The following is a 17,250-nucleotide window of genomic DNA, read 5'->3' on the forward strand; positions in this document are numbered from 1 at the left end:
AGTACAGACCCGTTCTCTGGGATTCCGTGGCCTCTATAACAAAATCTGAAATTCCCCATTAATCTAGTGTGTACTTTAATAGTTCACATTTTCACAACTAATTTTTGGGCTCTGAAGCAGCAGCTAGCGGCTTTTGAATGAAACCATGTAGGAATTCATTTGCTTACAGGGATTCAGAAATGTCTCTGTTGAGAAACCCTGGTGCTGTAACTCAAGGGAGCGGATGTTGTCTCCACCTGGGGTGAGCAAAGGCGGGGAAGGAATGTAATTTCATAGAAAAGCGGTACACCCCAGTCGTTTCAGGCTCCCAATGAAGGTGAAATAGTAGCTGAAATTGTTCTAGGGGGAGTCTGGTGACAGCGAGCTGAGGTGATTTTTAAGAAACGAAACCTAGCTTAGAGACTGGAGGTTTTTCTTTTCAAAACTTGCTATTAGTGTCAAAACTGTTATTAACATTAATTTACCATATCAGCCAGACTTAGACATTGCTTTTTTTCTGTTGACATTAAAAGTACAGGAATAGTTACAAGGATGTTAAACGCCAAGATAAGTAATTTGCTTTTCATGAATATGCTATTATTATAATAATTCTTTATTTGTGCATTTGGGACTGGAACTCATTTCTTAAAATAGAGGATCTGCATTGCCTGCAAATACAGTACTGATACAAATAACCCAAACTTGGAAAGGCACAAAATAGAGGGTTTAAGGTACGAAATTTGGTACAACAGGATTGATATTTTATATCTACTGTACCCATTTTAACCACACAAGAAGGTAGTACGGTAGTATTATAGCTGTGTTATAAAGAAGCAAAGGCCTAGAACAATTATAGGAGTTTGGAGGTACTGGGATGGATGTGGAACCTGGGGCGAAGGCTCTTTCTCCCGGCGATCACTGCATCCTTCATGATAGGAACGTCCACGGGCTGCAGTCACTTTGCTCCCTCTTCTTTGGCATTGTGGAGAAACTAAGGTCTACCAAAACCCCTCTAAAGCTTTGTGACAAAGCTGGTTGCCAAAAAGGTACTTTAAACCAGGTCATCTAGATTCAGGAGAGGTACTGTCAGCCTTCTTACTAAGCAAGCAGAAATCATGGTGTCCATGGCTGTATTATCTGTGTAACTGTATTTGATGTATTTGATGACTGTATTTGATGTGTAACAAATTACTCCAAAACGTAGTGACTTAAAAACAACAAACATTATCTCACACAGTTTCCCAGGGTCAGGAACCAGGAAGCAGCTCAGCTGGATGGTTATGACTCGGGGTCTCTCATGAAGTTGCAGTCAAGATGTCAGCTGGAGGATCCTCTTCCACGTTCACTCACGTGACTGTTAACTGGCTACCTCAGTTCCTCACTATGTGGGCCTTTCCACAAGGCTGCCCAAGTGTCCTTATGACATGGCAGCTGGCTTCCCCCAGAGTGAGTGAGAGAAAGGATAAGCCAAAAACTAGTCTTTTATGACCTAATATTAGAAGTGACAAACCATCACTTCTGCCATAATAGACTAACCCTGGTGTATTTTAGGAGGACACTACACAAGGATGTGAATAACACGTGGTGGGGCCACTGGGGGCCATTTTGGCAGCTGGCTACTGCACTTGCTTTTGAGAATTTGAAACAAGCAATCTACTTCTTGATCGTTATAATAGGTTATTTGTTCCCATTTATTCAGTCTGATTGGTGGATTGTCAGAGCCCAAGATGTTATTTTTCAATCTCATTACCTACAACTCTACTTATTTAACTACTTGTTTGATTCTTGTAACTCGTCTTGACTTATACTCAGAAGATAGCCTGTAACCCCAACAGAGACTTGATAGTACCTCTCTTTGGAGGGTGTCTCTCTGAAAGGGAGGGACTTTAAATTTTGAAGCTTTGTTGCCATGTTGGAGGTGACACTATTCATTTCCAAGGTCTTGAGGGTCAAGGAGCCAGGATTGGGGGATGCTGAATCAGCTTTCAGAGTTTTGTTTTGCGGTAGGGTCTTCCTAGTGAAACTTTGTTATTTTTGTTTAAAGGGCCTGAATTCCCAGAGCAGACACATGTTTTTAAAGAATAGCATAAGTGGGGTTGGGGTACTAATGTTTAAATAGAATGTATCATTTTGAATCATCTGCCACTATATTCCTTCACTGACTCTGAAAGCAGGGAGTCATTTCCTGTTTGAAATGAAAGTGGGTCTATTCTATTTTACCATGTGGACATGGACCCTTTCCTGGAGTACCAGGAGAGAATGGCCTTAGGTCAGGTACAAGGTTTTAGTTCATCCTGGACCGTGAACCCCCTCTGCTCCAATCCAAATAGGCATTTGCCATCTGATATGAGATTATCTTTTTTAAAAAAACCTTAAAGATGAATACATTTTTTAGAAAGAACAGATTTATGTGATGTGATGTGAGGACCATTGCTAATTTTTTCAAACTGTGGTGAAATATCATAACATAAAAATGGTTAAAATGGTAAATTTTAAGTGTACAGTTCAGTGGCATTAAATAACATTCACATTCTTGTGCAACCATCACCACTATCCATCTCCAGAACTTTTTCATCATCTCATATTCAAACTCTGTACCCATTAAATAATAACTTTGCATTTCCCCCTCTCCCACCAGTCCCTGGGAACCACCCTTCTACTTTCTGTCTCTATGAATTTGACTACTAAGGTTCCTCATGTAAGTGGAATCATAGTCTTTGTCCCTTTGTGTCTGGCTTATTTCAGTTACCATAATGTCCTCAAAGTTCAACCAATGTTGTAGCATGTGTCAGAATGTTATTCCTTTGTAAAGCTGAGTGACATCCCGTTGTGAAAGACTTTAAGATAAGCAAATAAGCCTCTTTCACATAAAGCATTGGCCCAAGGGGCAGCCATCTAATTTAACACACATCTAGGGGCCTGCTGGGTTATTCTCTGGGTTGGAGGCTGGTGGGCATCATCTTTGGGCTCTCCTTCTGCCTTGCTCCAGCTCACTGGTGTCTCCCAGAAAGAAGCTTGTACTCTTCCTCTGGCATCCCGATTTTTGTGGCTGCCACCTAGGGGACACCTCTGGATTGGACCTGGTGGCCAGTGGGGCTTATGCTCCAGGGTCCAATGGAGAAAGAGTTCTCAACCAGCTACCACCCCCCAGGCACAGCAAGAGGCAACAGACTCAGGAGCCCAGTCTTTCTGTGAAAGAAGCCTATTAGTTTATCTTCAAGCTGAGGGGCAGACTTCTAATTAAACATCTAAGGGCTGACTGTAATCCTCTCCAGAGACCTCTGAGGGCAGGTGCTATCTTCACACTCTCCCTCTGCCATGCTTCAGAGCACCAGTATCTCCCAGAGAGGAGCTTGTACACATGTCTGGTGCCCTGGTTTTTTGGCTGCCACCCAGAGGATGCCCCTTGATTGCCTAGCTCTGGTGGCCAGCAGGGCTCATGTTCCAGGGTCCCATAGGACTGTAACAAATGGAGAGACAGTTCTTGGCTGGCTGCCACCCCCAGGGCACTGTGTAGACAAAAAGACTAGGGTGTGTCTCAATGAAAGTGAGCTATTTGCTTGTCCTGGAGCTTTGGCCTGAGGGGCAGGCATCTGGTTTTTCACACATGTTGGGACCTACTGAGGTGGACTCTGAGGACAGAGGCCAGTGGATGCCATCTTTGTGCTCTCCCCTCTGCCTTGGTCCAGGTCATCAGTATCTATAGGAAAAGAACTTGTACACTGGTCTGGCACCCTGAGTTTTACAACTGCCACCCAGGGGACACCTCTAGATCACCTGGCTCTGGTGGCCAATAGGACTTATACTTGCAGTCCCATAGGACTGTATATATTTGCATTCTTTAAAAGCTGCTGGCTGAAGGTCTGGCTTCCAATCAGCTTGAATCTAAGTGCTGACTGAGATCCTACCCTTTGGGACACTGACAGGTCTTGGAATACCCTCAACTACTGGGAGCCACTAAATATAGAATAGGCTGCTTGGACAAACACAAAGGTCTGAGAGACAACCAAGAGCTAGGGCAGGGTTGAACGATAAGGTTGATTTCCTACATAAGGCCACTCCTTCAAGACTGGGAGAGGTGGCTGTTTATCTAATGCACAGAAATAAACAGGGAATCAAGAAAAATAAAGAAACTGAGGAATATGTTCCAAAAGAAAGAACAAGATAAAACCTCAGAAAAAGACCCTAATGAAATGGGGATAAGCAGTTTACCTGATAAAGAGTTCAAAATAATGGTCATAAAGATGCTCACCAAACTTGGGAGAAGAATGAATCAACACAGTGAGAACTTCAACAAAGAGAAAATATAAGAAAGTATCACATAGAAGTCACAGAGCTGAAGAATACAATAACTGAACTGAAAAATACAGAGGGGTTCAACAGAAGACTAGATAAAGCAGAAGAAAGGATCAGTGAACTCAGACAGGGCAATGGAACCCACCCAATCAGAGCAACAAAAAGAAAAATGAAAAAAGTGAAGATAGCATAAGGGACTTATGGGACATCAAGTGGACCAACATTTGAATTACGGGGGTCTCAGAAGAAGAGAGAGAAAAAGGGGTAGAAAACTTATTGGAAGAAATAATGACTGAAAACTTCTTAAACCTGGGGAAGGAAAAAGATCTAGATCCAGGAAGCCAAGAGAGTTCCAAACAAGATGAACACAAAAAGACCCACACCAATCACATCATAATTAAAATGTCAAAAGTTAAAGACAAAGATAATCTTAAAAGCAGCAAGAGAAAAACAACTTGTTATATACAAGGGACCTCCATAAGACTATCAGCAGATTTTTCAGCAGAAACTTTGCAGGCCAGAAGGGAGTGGCATGATATATTCAGTGTTGAAAGAAAAAACTTGCAACCAAGAATACTCTACTAGGTGAACTTGTCATTCAGAATTGGAGGAGAGAGAGAGTTTTTCAGACAAGCAAAAGCTACAGGAGTTCACCACCACTAAACCAGCCTTAGAAAAAATGTTAGAGGGACTTCTTCAAGCTGAAAAGAAAAAGTGCTAATTAGTAACAGGAAAACATGAAAGTATAAATCTCCCTGGTAAAGGTAAATATATAGTAAAATTTAGAATAATCTAATGTAGTTTTTTTTTGAGGAAGATTAGCCCTGAGCTAATTGTTGCCAATCCTCCTCTTTTCGCTGATGAAGACTGGTCCTGAGCTAACATCCATGCCTATCTTCCTCTACTTTCTATGTGGGACGCCTGCCACAGCATGGTGTGCCAAGTGGTGCCATGTCTGCACCCAGGATCCGAACCAGCGAACCCCGGGCTGCCGAAGTGGAACTTGCACACTTAACCGCTGCGCCACTGGGCCGGCCCCTAATCTAATGTTTTAAAGGTGGTGAATTAATCACTTATAAAGCTAAAATGAAGGGTAAAAGGCAAAAATAGTAAAAATAACTATAACTACAATAATTAGTTAAGGGATATACAAGATACAAAGATATAAAAGGTGGCATCAAAAACAAAACATTGGGGTGGAGGGAAGAGTAAAAATGTAGAGCTTTAGAATGTGTTGAAACTTAAGTTGTTATCAACTTAAAACAGACTGTTATAAATATACATTGTTACATGTAAGCCTCATGGTAACCACAAAGCAAAAACCTATAATAGATACACAAAACATAAAGAGAAAGGAATCTAAGTATACCACTAAAGAAAATCGTCAAATCACAAAGGAAGAGAGCTAGAGAAGAAAGGAACCAGAGGAACTACAAAACAGCCTGAAAACATTGCTATTTTGTTAATTAAGTACATACCTATCAATAACTACTTTAAATGTAAATGGATTAAATTCTCCAATCAAAAGACACAATGGCTGAGTGGATAAAAAGAAATAACAAGACCAATCTATATGCTGCTTACAAGAAACTCACTTCAGATGTAAGGCCACACAGAGACTGAAAGTGAAGGGATGGGAAAAGATATTCCATGCAAATGGAAACCAAAATAAAGCTGAGGTAGCTATACTTATATTGGACAAAAAAGACTTTAAAATAAAGACTGGGGGCTGGCCTGGTGGCACAGTGGTTAAGTTCATACATTCCTCTTCAGCCCAGGGTTCACCGGTTCGGATCCCAGGTGTGGACATGGCACCACTTGGCAGGCCATGCTGTGGCAGGCATCCCACATATAAAGTAGAGGAAGATGGGCATGGATGTTAGCTCAGGGCCAGTTTTCCTCAGCAAAAAGAGGATGATTGGCAGCAGATCTTAGCTCAGGGCTAATCTTCCTCAAAAAAAAAAAAAAAGAATAAAGACTGTAATAAGGGACAAAGGCATTACATAATGATGAAGGGATCAATCCAACAAGCAAATGTAACATTTGTAAATATTTATGCACCTAACATAGGAGCACATAAATATATAAAGCAATCATTAACAGACCTAAAGGGAGAAATAGACAGCAATACAATAATAGTAGTGGACTTTCATACCCACCCTCCTTCATCAATGGATAGGTCATCCAAACAGAAAATCAATAAGAAAACTTTGGCCTTAAATGACACATTAGACCAGATGGACTTAACAGATATATGCAAAACATTCCATCCAAAAGCAACAGAATACACATTCTTCTCAAGTGCACATGGAACACTCTCCAGGATAGATCATATGTTAGGCCACAAAACAAGTATTAATAAATTTAAGAAGACTGAAATCATATCAAGCATCTTTTCCGACCACATTGGTATGAAACTAGAAATCAATTACAAGAAGAAAATTGGAAAATTCACAAATATGTGGAGATTAATCAATATTCTACTGAACAACCAATAGGTCCAAGAAGAAATCAAAAGAAGTATAAAAATACCTTGAGAAATGAAAATGGAATTACAACATATCAAAACTTATGGGATGCAGCAAAAACAGTTCTAAGCAGGAAATTCATAGCAATAAATGCCTATATGAAGAAACAAGAAAAATCTCAAATCATCTAACTTTACACTTTAAGGAACTAGAAAAAGAAGAACAAATGAAGCCCAAAGTTAGTAGAAGGAAGAAAATAACAAAGATCAGAGCAGAAATAAATGAAATAACAACTAAAAAGACAATAGAAAAGAAAGAGCTTGTTCTTTGAAAAGATAAACATAATTGATCACCAAGAAAAGAGAGAGGACTCAAAATCAGAAATGAAAAAGGAGATGTTACAACTGATACTACAGAAATACAAAGGATCATAAGAGACTACTATGAGCAATTTTATGCCAACAAATCTGACAATCTAGAAGAAATGGCTCAATTACTAGAAACATATAACCTACCCAGACTGAATAATGAAGAAATGGAAAATCTGAACAGACCAATTACTAGTAAGGAGATTAAATCAGTAACCAAAAACCTCCCAACAAACAAAAGTCCAGGACCAAATGGTTTTATTGGTGAATTCTACCAAATACTTAAAGAAGAATTAATACCAATTCTTCTCAAACTCTTCCAAAAATAATAGAAGAGGAGGGAACACTTTCAAATTCATTTTACAAGGCCAGCATTACCCTGATATCAAAACCAGACAAGGACACCACAAGAAAAGAAAATTACAGGCCAAGATCCCTGATGAACATAGATGCAAAAATTCTCAACAGAATATTAGCAAACCAAATTCAACAATACATTAAAAGGATCATAAACTATGGTCACGTGGGATTTATTCCAGGAATACAAGGATGGTTCAACACTCACAAACCAAGGTGATAGACCACATTAACAAAATGAAGGGTATAAGTCATATGCTTATCTCAATAGATGGAGAAAAAGCATTTGACAAAATTCAACATCTATTTATGATAAAAACTCTCAAAGTGGGTAGAGAGCAGAACATGCCTCAACATAATATAAGGCCGTATATGACAAGCCCACAGCTAACATTATACTCAATAGTAAAAAGCTGAAATCTTTTCCTCTAAGATTGGGAACAAGACAAGATACCCACTCTTGCCACTTTTATTCAACATAGTATTGGAAGTCCTAGCCAGAGCAAGTAGGCAAGAAAAAGAAATAAAAGGCATCCAAATTGGAAAGGAAGGAGTAAAGCTGTCACTGTTCATAGATAACATGATATTACATGTAGGAACCTAAAGACTCCACCAAAAAACTGTTAGAGCTAAAACAACATCAGTAAAGTTGCAGGATACAAAAATCAATATAAAAAATCTGTTGTTTCTATACACTAATAAAAATTACCAAAAAGAGAAATTAAGAAAACAATCCTATTTACAACTGCATCAAAAAGAATAAAATACTTAGGAATAAATTTAACCAAGGAGGTGAAAGATTTGTACACTGAAAACTGTATGAAGAAGCCACAAATAAATGGAAAGATATTTTATGCTTAAGGATTTGAAGAATTACTATTGTTAAAATGTCCATACTACCCAAAGCAGTTTTTAGATTCAATGCAACCCTATTGAAATGTGAATGGCATTTTTCACAAAAATAGAACACTCTTGAGATTTGTATGGGACTACAGAAGACCCCAAATAGCCAAAGCAATCTTGAGAAACAACTACAAAGCTGGAGGCATTACGCTCCTTGATTTCGAACTATATTACAAAGTTATAGTAATCAAAACAATGTGGTATTGTCATAAAAGCAGACACATGGATCAATGGAACAGAACAAGAGAGCCCAGAAATGAACCCACACATATATGGTGAATTAATTTATGACATAGGAGCCAAGAATATACAAGGGGGAAAAGATAGTCTCTTCAATAAATGGTGCTGGGAAAACTTGATAGCCCCATGCAAAAGAATGAAACAGGACCACTATCTTACACCATACACAAAAATTATCTCAAAATGGATTAAAGACTTGAATGTAAGACTCCTAGAATAAAACATTAAACTCCTAGAAGAAAACATAGGCAGTAAGCTCCTTGACATTGGTCTTGGTGATGATTTTTTGGATTTGACTCTAAAAGCAAAGGCAACAAAATAAAAAACAAACAAGTGGGACCACGTCCAACTAAAAAGCTTCTGCTCAGCAAAGGAAACCATCAACAAAAGAAAATCTGATAAGGGATTAATTTCCAAAATAAAGAACTCATCCAACCCAATAGAAAAAAACCCAATCTAATTAAAAAATGGGCAGAGATCTGAATAGACATTTTTCCAAAGATGACATACAGATGGCCAACAGTACATGAAAAGATGCTCAACATAAGTAATCATCAGGGCAATGCAAATCAAAACCACAATGAGATACCACCTCACACTTGTTAGAATGGCTAGTATCAAAAAGACAAGAAACAAGTGTTGGCAAGGATATGGAGAAAAGGGAACCCTTGTGCACTGTTGGTGGGAATGTAAATTGGTGCAGCCACTATGGAGAAGAGTATGGAGGTTCCTCAAAAAATTTAAAATAGAACTACCATATGATCCAGCAATTCCACTTCTGGGTATTTGTCTGAAAAAAATGAAAACACTAACTCAAAAAGATGTCTACACCTCCATGTTCACTGAAGCATTATTTACAATAGCCACAATATGGAAATGACCTAAGTGTCCATCGATGGATGAATGGATAAAGAAGATGTGGTATATATATATAATGGAATATTATTCAGCCATAAAAAGAGGAAATCTTGTCATTTGTCACAACATGGATGGACCTTGAGGGCATTATGCCAATTAAATAAGTCAGATAGGGGAAGACAAATACTGTATGATCTCAGTTATATGTGGAATCTAAAAAAAAAAAAAAAAAAAAAAGAAGAAAACCACAACAGAGCTCATAGATACAGAGAACAGATTGGTGGTTGCTAGAGGCAGGGCGTGGCGGGTGGGCAAAATGGGTAAAGGGGGTCAAAAGTAACAAACTACCAGTTATAAAATAAATAAGTCATAGGGATGTAGTGTACAGCATGGTGACTATAATAATACTGTATTACATATTTGAAACATGCTAAGAGAGTAAATCTTAAAAGTTCTCATCACACAAAAAAATTGTAGCTATGTGTGATGACGGATGTTAACTAGACTTATTTATTGTGGTGATCATTTCCCAATATATACAAATATTGAATCATTATGTTGTACACCTGAAACTAACATGTCAATTATACCTCAAAAAAATAAACGTGAGTGTAGACTTTTTTTTCTCTATTGTTTACTGCTGTATCCTCAGGGCTTAAATTAATGCCTGAACCCTACTTAGTGTGCTGTCAGTAAATGTTTGTTGAAGGAGTGAATCATTGGTCAACTTTCAGATTCTCCATGCCCGGAAAACCCTCCACGATACTTTGTAATAGACAAAATGTTTCTTTTCAACATCCATAATGGAAATACTCTAGCCCCTGCTACCAAACCACCCCCCCCCATTGTGTGTGTATATACATACACATATACATATATAGACACACACATATACATACAGATACAATGTGATATTTACACATACCACATTTTGTTTATCCATCCATCCATCCATCCATCCATTAATGGACATTTGGATTGTTTCCACCTTTTGCCTATTGTGAATAATGCTGCTTTGAACATTGCTATACAAATATCTGTTTGTCTGCTTTCAGTTCTTTTGGGTGTATACCCAGAAGTGAAATTGCTAAATCATACGGTAATTCTATTTTTAATTTTTTTGAGGAACTGCCATACTGCTTTCCACAGCAGCTGTACCATTTTACGTTCCCGCTGCAGCACACAAGGGTTCTAATTTCTCCACATCCTCTCCAGCACTTCTTGTTTTCTGTCTGTCTTTTTTATAATAGCCATCCTAATGGCACTGCTAATTTTTAAGACTGTTTTGATTTTAAGAAATACAAAATTCAGTCTGTGGATCTGAATTAGATTTCCCATTTGAGTCTTTCTGACAGTTGGTTTCAAAAATTTGTCTTCCAACAAATGCACAAGTAAAACATAAGTAAACATGAGAAGCTTCTGACTGTGGAAGTGGCTAATTACAGAGAGTTGGCCATGAGCAGGGGCTCACTGCCTCGCTGGGTGGCCTTGGGCAAGTGCCTTTGCCTCTCAGCTGCCTCCTAGGGTTGCTGGGAGGGTTAAATCATTTCACACTTTCAAGTCCTTTAACAGCACCTGGCACCCAGGCGAGGGGCAGGCACTGTGTAAGGGTGGTTGTTGTTTCTTGATTTAGCCAGAACTGAAACACTCTCCTTGAGTTCCTTCTTGCTTACCAGAGGCCCAAGCCAGATCTAACTAGGATATTTCTGTCCCTTTTTTGGCAGATATGCCAGAATGTATCTGAAATACTGAAACCTTTCAAGGCATTTCTCAAGACATTTACTGCCTCACTAGTTGTTAGAACTTCTTAAAAGGGCAAACTTTGTAGGAGGGAAAATAGAAAATTACCTTCATGTGGACAGGACTATAAATGGGATTATTTTCTCAGAAGAAAAGTTTATACATGGAAACCTCTTAATACAGTGAAAGACTGAATTTAAATACCTTTTCTTTTTGAAAATGCCATGCCATGGTCTTCATTATTTGTTATATTTCTAAAGTGCTTTTCTTCCCAGGAAGCTCATTACAAACTGTCTTCTGACCTGATTCAATTCAGCTCCTTTGCCAGGGAACCATCCTTCAAAATGCAGCAGGAATAGATCAGAGAGTTGCAAATCAAGACCCAGAGTTGTTTTGCATGGATATTGCATTTTATGAAGTGCGACACCATGGTTTGTCATTAAGGATTCAAATTATTTCACCCCCTTAGGCAGAATATTCTCCGTCATGAGCTTGAGGCAGACTCTAGTAGACATGTTGTAGATTCCTTAGAAAGTGGGCTTCTAATGGAAATGCTGACAATCCATTAACAGCAGGAGGGCTAATGGCTGCCACTAAAAATATACTTAAAGATTACAGTAATAAAAACACATATTTTAAAGTGCCTGCTAGAAGTTCAAGGATTTTTTTTTAATGTTGCTGTTAATAATAGGCCACCCTATCCTTTTGGCATTTGATTTTGTCTCATAAATGGGCTTAATCTAAGGTAATGCTCTTGTACTACAGCATTTTTTTCTGTTTGATTGAGTGGAATTGGATGTCTTTTGGCAGAGTTGTCAATGCCTTTAATGGAAGGTCAATAATTGGTGTATTTGTAGAATTGTGGAATTTTGAATCTGGAAAGGATCTGAGCGATCAGCAAGTCTTCTGTGTTATATCTGCTAGAGGACAATTGAGATTCTAAAAAGTAATGGGCTAGAACTTATAAAGGAGAAATTAGTACCAGGGGAGAAATGATGGTGTCTGAGGCCTTAATGTTTTCTCACCTATGTCATTATTGCACTTCAGCCTAAACTCCTTGCCTCGGTTATCTTTCTCTCCATGATATTACTTTTTTATGGTGATAAAAGTAATCTATGTTCATTACAGAATTATTAGAAAGTAAGGAAAAAAATTTTAAAAAGACTAAAAATCACCTACAGTCTCATCTCCCAGAGTAGTCACTGTTAATATTTTGGGGGTATTGCCCCAATTTTTTTCCATCTACATGTATTTCCTTTTACAAAATTGAGATTATGCAGAACATACTGTTCTAAAATCTAAAATTATGCAGAACATACTGTTGAAATAGCTACATGCTAACCACATTGCCCCTCCCCCAGGCTGGCACAGCACCACACTGCCAAGAGGTCTCTCCCCAGCCTACAGTTCCTCTAATGGGACAAGAGAACCCTGGGTGGACATCCAGCTCCACCAGCATTGTAGGTCACTTTTTGGAGGAGGGGGGAGGGGCTTGAAACACCCAGCACTCGGATCTTGGCAGACGAATTTGCTACCCGCAACACCCAAGTAGTAGTCCCAACCAGCAGCTTTGCTCCTTTGCAGAACCAAGTCATGGTGCAGTCTGACCAGGGAACTTAGCAGGGTGCAGGTCTGCCTGATTCAGGTCCTGAAACAAAGAGATTTTCTAGCCTTGGAGCCTGGTATGCCTCTGCCCTGGCAGGGGAGCTGAGTCATAGCCCCATCCACTGCTGAGTGAAGTTCCCAGCCCCACCTGACCAAAAAGGCTGGCAAGTACACCTGGAAGCTGCATAACCCAGCAACACTCGATCAAAGAGTACAGCAGGCAGAGCTCATTGCCTGCAATGCCAGTGCCAAGTGTGGAGGGTTCCCCAGCTCTGCCCAGGCAGGGGAGCTAATTCATAGGCTACCCACTGCTGAGTATAGTTCCTAGTCCCTTCTGACCATAGAAAAACTGGAAGGCTGCTTGGAGCTGGCCCTCCTGACCTGCCCAGGCAAGGGAGCTGAGTTATGGCCCTATCCACTGCTGAAGGAAGCTCCCAGTGCCACCCAACCAGAAAGGCTGGCCATAAAACCTAGAAAGCTGCATAGCCAGCAGCACTAGAGCAGAGTCTGGCAGAGTCTGCAGAGCAAAGCCAGTGGCTGTGTTCAGGCAGGGAGTTTGGGGCATGGGTAGGCTTGAGTCAAGACTGTAAACAAAGAGCCTTTCCAGCCTTGGATCTAGTTCTTCCACTGTGCTCGGGCATGGAAACTAATTCATAGCCCCACCCATGGCTGAACACAGCTTTCAGCCTGTCTGATCAGGGAACCTAACCAGAGCACACAGGAAGCTGCATAGCCCATCCAACAGTCCTGCTACAGTAGCACTTGAACAGAGAGCACAGCCCATGGCTCTCCCCATCTGCAGAGCAAAACCAGTGGCCCCATCTGGCTGGGGAATTGAGTACACAGTCTTGCCTGATTTAGATCCCCAAATAATGAGGACCAGTCCTGACCATCTAGTAAGTCTGACCAGAGGACCCAGGCAACCACAGAGCCTGTTTTATAGCTGGCTGATGAAGAACTCTCTCTGTCCAAGTGAGCCTGTAAAGTCTGGAAGAGAAGATCACTTACTCAAATGCACAGATACCAATTTAAGGAATCAAGGATCATGAAAAATCTGGTAAACATGACACCACCAAAGGAAACTAATAAAGCTCTAATAACTGACCCTAAAGAAATGGACACCGATGAACTGTCAAAGAATTCACAATAATCCTCTTAAAGAAGTTCAGTGAACTACAAGAACACACAGATGACTGAACACAATTAGGAAAACAATTCACGAATGAAATGAGAAGTTCAACAAAGAAATAGAAACCATAAAAAAAAAAAAACAAATTCTAGAACTGAAAAATATGATGACTGGACTAAAGAATTCAACAGAGCTTCAAAAGCAAACTCAACCTTGTAGAAGAAAGAATAAGTGACTGGAGAAGACAGGATATTTGAAATTATCCAGTCAGAGGAGCAAAATGAAAAATGAATGAAAAAGAGTGAAGAAAGCCTAAAGACTTATAGGATACAATCAAAAGAAACAATGTCTGCATTATGGGAATTCCAGAAGGAGAAGAGAAAGAGAAAGGGATAGAAAGTATATTGAAAGCAATAATGGCTGAAAACATCCCAAACCTGGGGAGAGAAATAGACATCCAGATCCATGAGGCACAAAGGACCTCAAATAGGTTGAACCTAAAGACAAAAGCTGAGGAAGTTCATCACCACTAGACTTGCCTTACAAGAAATGCTAAAGGGAGTTCTTTGAGTCCAAGGACACTAATTAACGTTGTGAAAACATAAGAAGGTAGTATAAAATTCACTGGTAATGATAAATATATAGTCAAAGTTAGCTTCTGTAATGTGGTGCTTAATTTACTTACAACTCTAGTTTAAAAGTTAGAAAACAAAGGTAGTAAAAATAACCATAGCTACAATAATCTGTGGATTGGTTACACAATATAAAAAATATATTAACTTGTAACATCAGTAACTTAAAACGTGAAGGGGAGGAGAAGTAAAAGTGTAAGGTTTAGAAATTCTATTGAAGTTATCAGTTTTAAATAGGGTTTTATAATTTTAAGATATTCTATGTAAGCCTCACAGTAACCACAAGGGAAAAACCTGTAGTAATTAGACAAAAGAACATGATAAGAAGTCAAAGTATAATGATACCAAAAGACATCAAAACACAAAAGAAGATAGCAAGATACAAAACAAGGAATAATGGACAAACAAAACAGGCAGAAAACAATTGACAAAATGGCAATAGTTAAGTCCTTACCTATTAATAGTTACTTTAAATGTAAATGGATTAAATTCTACAATCAAAAGACAAAATGACTGAATGGATAAAAAAACAAGATCCAATTATATGCTGCCCACAAGAGATTCACTTCAGCCTTAAAGACATACGTAGACTGAGAGTGAAGGGATGGAAAACGATATTTCAAGCAAATGGCATCCAAAGAAAAGCAGAGGTAGCTATACTTATATCAGACAAAATAGACTTTAAAACAGTAAAAAGAAAGAAAGGTATTATATAATGATAACAAGGTCAATCCATTGAGAAGATATAATAATTGTAAATATTTATGCACCCAGTACTGGAGCACCCAAATATATAAAGCAAAAACTAACAGCTAAAAAAGAATAAACAGTAATACAATAATAGTTGGGGACTTTAATAGTCATGCACTGCATAATGATGTTTCATTCAACAATGGACCGCATATACAATGATGATCCCAAAAAATAATGGAGCTGAAAAATTCCTATTGCCTAGTGATGTCATAGCTGTTGTAACATCCTAGCACAATGCATTACTCATGTGTCTGTGATGATGCTGTTGTAAACAAACCTACTGCGCTGCCAGTTGTATAAAAGTATAGCAATACAATTATGTACAATACATACTTGATAATGATAATAAACAACTACATTACTGGTTTATGTATTTACTATACTCTTATTATTTTAGAGTGTACTCTACTTATAAAAAAATGTTTACTGTGAAACATTATGTCATGTTACACTGGCAGCAGCCTCATATATCTTGTGTTTACTGCAGCTCTTGATTGCATCAGTTTCTCTTGTGTTTGATTTAATCTTGTGTTGTCTTGTTCATCATGGCCCCTAAGTATACAAAATCCACTGCTAATGTCACCAATAAGAAGCAATGTTAAATGATTGACCTGGAAACAAAATTAAAAGTGATTAAGGATTACAAAGGTGGAAAATCAGTGACAGCGATTGCTCACCAGTCAGGCATGTCCCATTCTACCATAGCTAAAATCTTGAAGAAGAATGAAGTGATGGAAGCTGTTAGAAAGGATCTGCTTCATTAAAAAGCAACAAGACTAACAAAAATTTGAGAAGGACCTATGTCAGACATGGAGAAACTTCTAATGACCTGGATTGAAGACCAGACACAGAAGCATATCCTTCTCAGCACCATGATGATCATGGCCAAAGCAAAATGTTTGCAATGTTGAAGGAAAAGGCTGGACCCGACTACAATGTTGACTTTACTACTAGCTCTGGGTGTTGTAAACAATTCAAGAATCGTTATTCATTACATAACGTGAAAGTGAGTGGTGAGTCTGCAAGTGCTGACATGAAGGCAGCTGAAGAATTTTTGGAAACTCTAGATAAAGCTGATTGTTGAGAAAAATTACTTGCCAGAGCAAATATTCAATATGGATGAATACTCCTTATTCTGGAAACAGATCCCTGAAAAGACTTTCATCCATAAGGAGGCCATGTCAGTGCCAGGTTTCAAGGCCTTTAAGGACAGGATAACAGTCTTGCAGGCTACAGGCAATGTTGCAGGCTACAAATCGAAACCCTTTGTGATCTGGCACAGTGAGAACCCCAGGGCCTTCAAGCATAGCAATAAGCATACTCTGCCAGCACACTACAGGAGCAATAAGAAGTCATGGATGATGCAGCCCCTTTTCCAAGATGCCCTCCTGAATTGCTGTGCCAGCAAAATGGAGAACTACTATTTGGAGAATAACATGCTTTTCAAGATTTTGCTTATTGTTGATAATGCTCCTGGACATCCTCTTTTTAATTTGTGATCTTCATCCCAATATCAAAACAGCATTTCTTCCTCCAAACACCACCTCTTTGATCCAACCAATGGACCAAGGAGTTATAGCAGATTTTAAGGCCTACTGCCTGAGGAGGACTTTTGCCCAGGCTATACCCGAAACTGAGGATAACACTAAGAAGACACTGCTGCAATTCTGGAAGGATTACAACATCTATGACTGCATCAAAACCTTGCTTGGGCTTGGGGTGATGTCACCAAGAAATGTATGAATGGCATCTGGAAGAAGATACTCCAGAGGTCTGTCCATGACTTCAAAGGATTTACCAAGGATGAGGAGCTTGCAAAAATCAACAAGTTGTGGCTGGAGCTGGCAAACAACTTTAACCTGGGTATGCATGAGGGTGACATTGAGTTGCTCCTAGAGGTGGTTCCTGAGGAAGTGACTAAC

At 39.1% G+C, this 17,250-nt stretch overlaps 1 protein-coding gene across 5 annotated transcripts in view; it reads left to right on the top strand.

Moving 5' to 3' along the window:
* The window catches only part of PCYT1B (phosphate cytidylyltransferase 1B, choline), a 123,772-nt gene that overhangs the window by 94,705 nt on the left and 11,817 nt on the right, over positions 1 to 17,250 (top strand). The window contains exon 8 of one of the 5 annotated variants that reach the window (XM_046674164.1): positions 1,217 to 1,363. The exons of the other annotated variants lie outside the window; for them this stretch is intronic. Within the exon in view, the coding sequence (XP_046530120.1) occupies positions 1,217 to 1,333 (117 nt within the window). The 3' untranslated portion in view covers positions 1,334 to 1,363. Of the gene's footprint in view, positions 1 to 1,216; positions 1,364 to 17,250 lie in introns of those variants that run through there. 5 annotated transcript variants of the gene reach the window in all.

This window comes from Equus quagga, chromosome 10 (genome assembly GCF_021613505.1).
Source record: "Equus quagga isolate Etosha38 chromosome 10, UCLA_HA_Equagga_1.0, whole genome shotgun sequence".
In the NCBI taxonomy this organism is placed as follows: domain Eukaryota; kingdom Metazoa; phylum Chordata; class Mammalia; order Perissodactyla; family Equidae; genus Equus; species Equus quagga.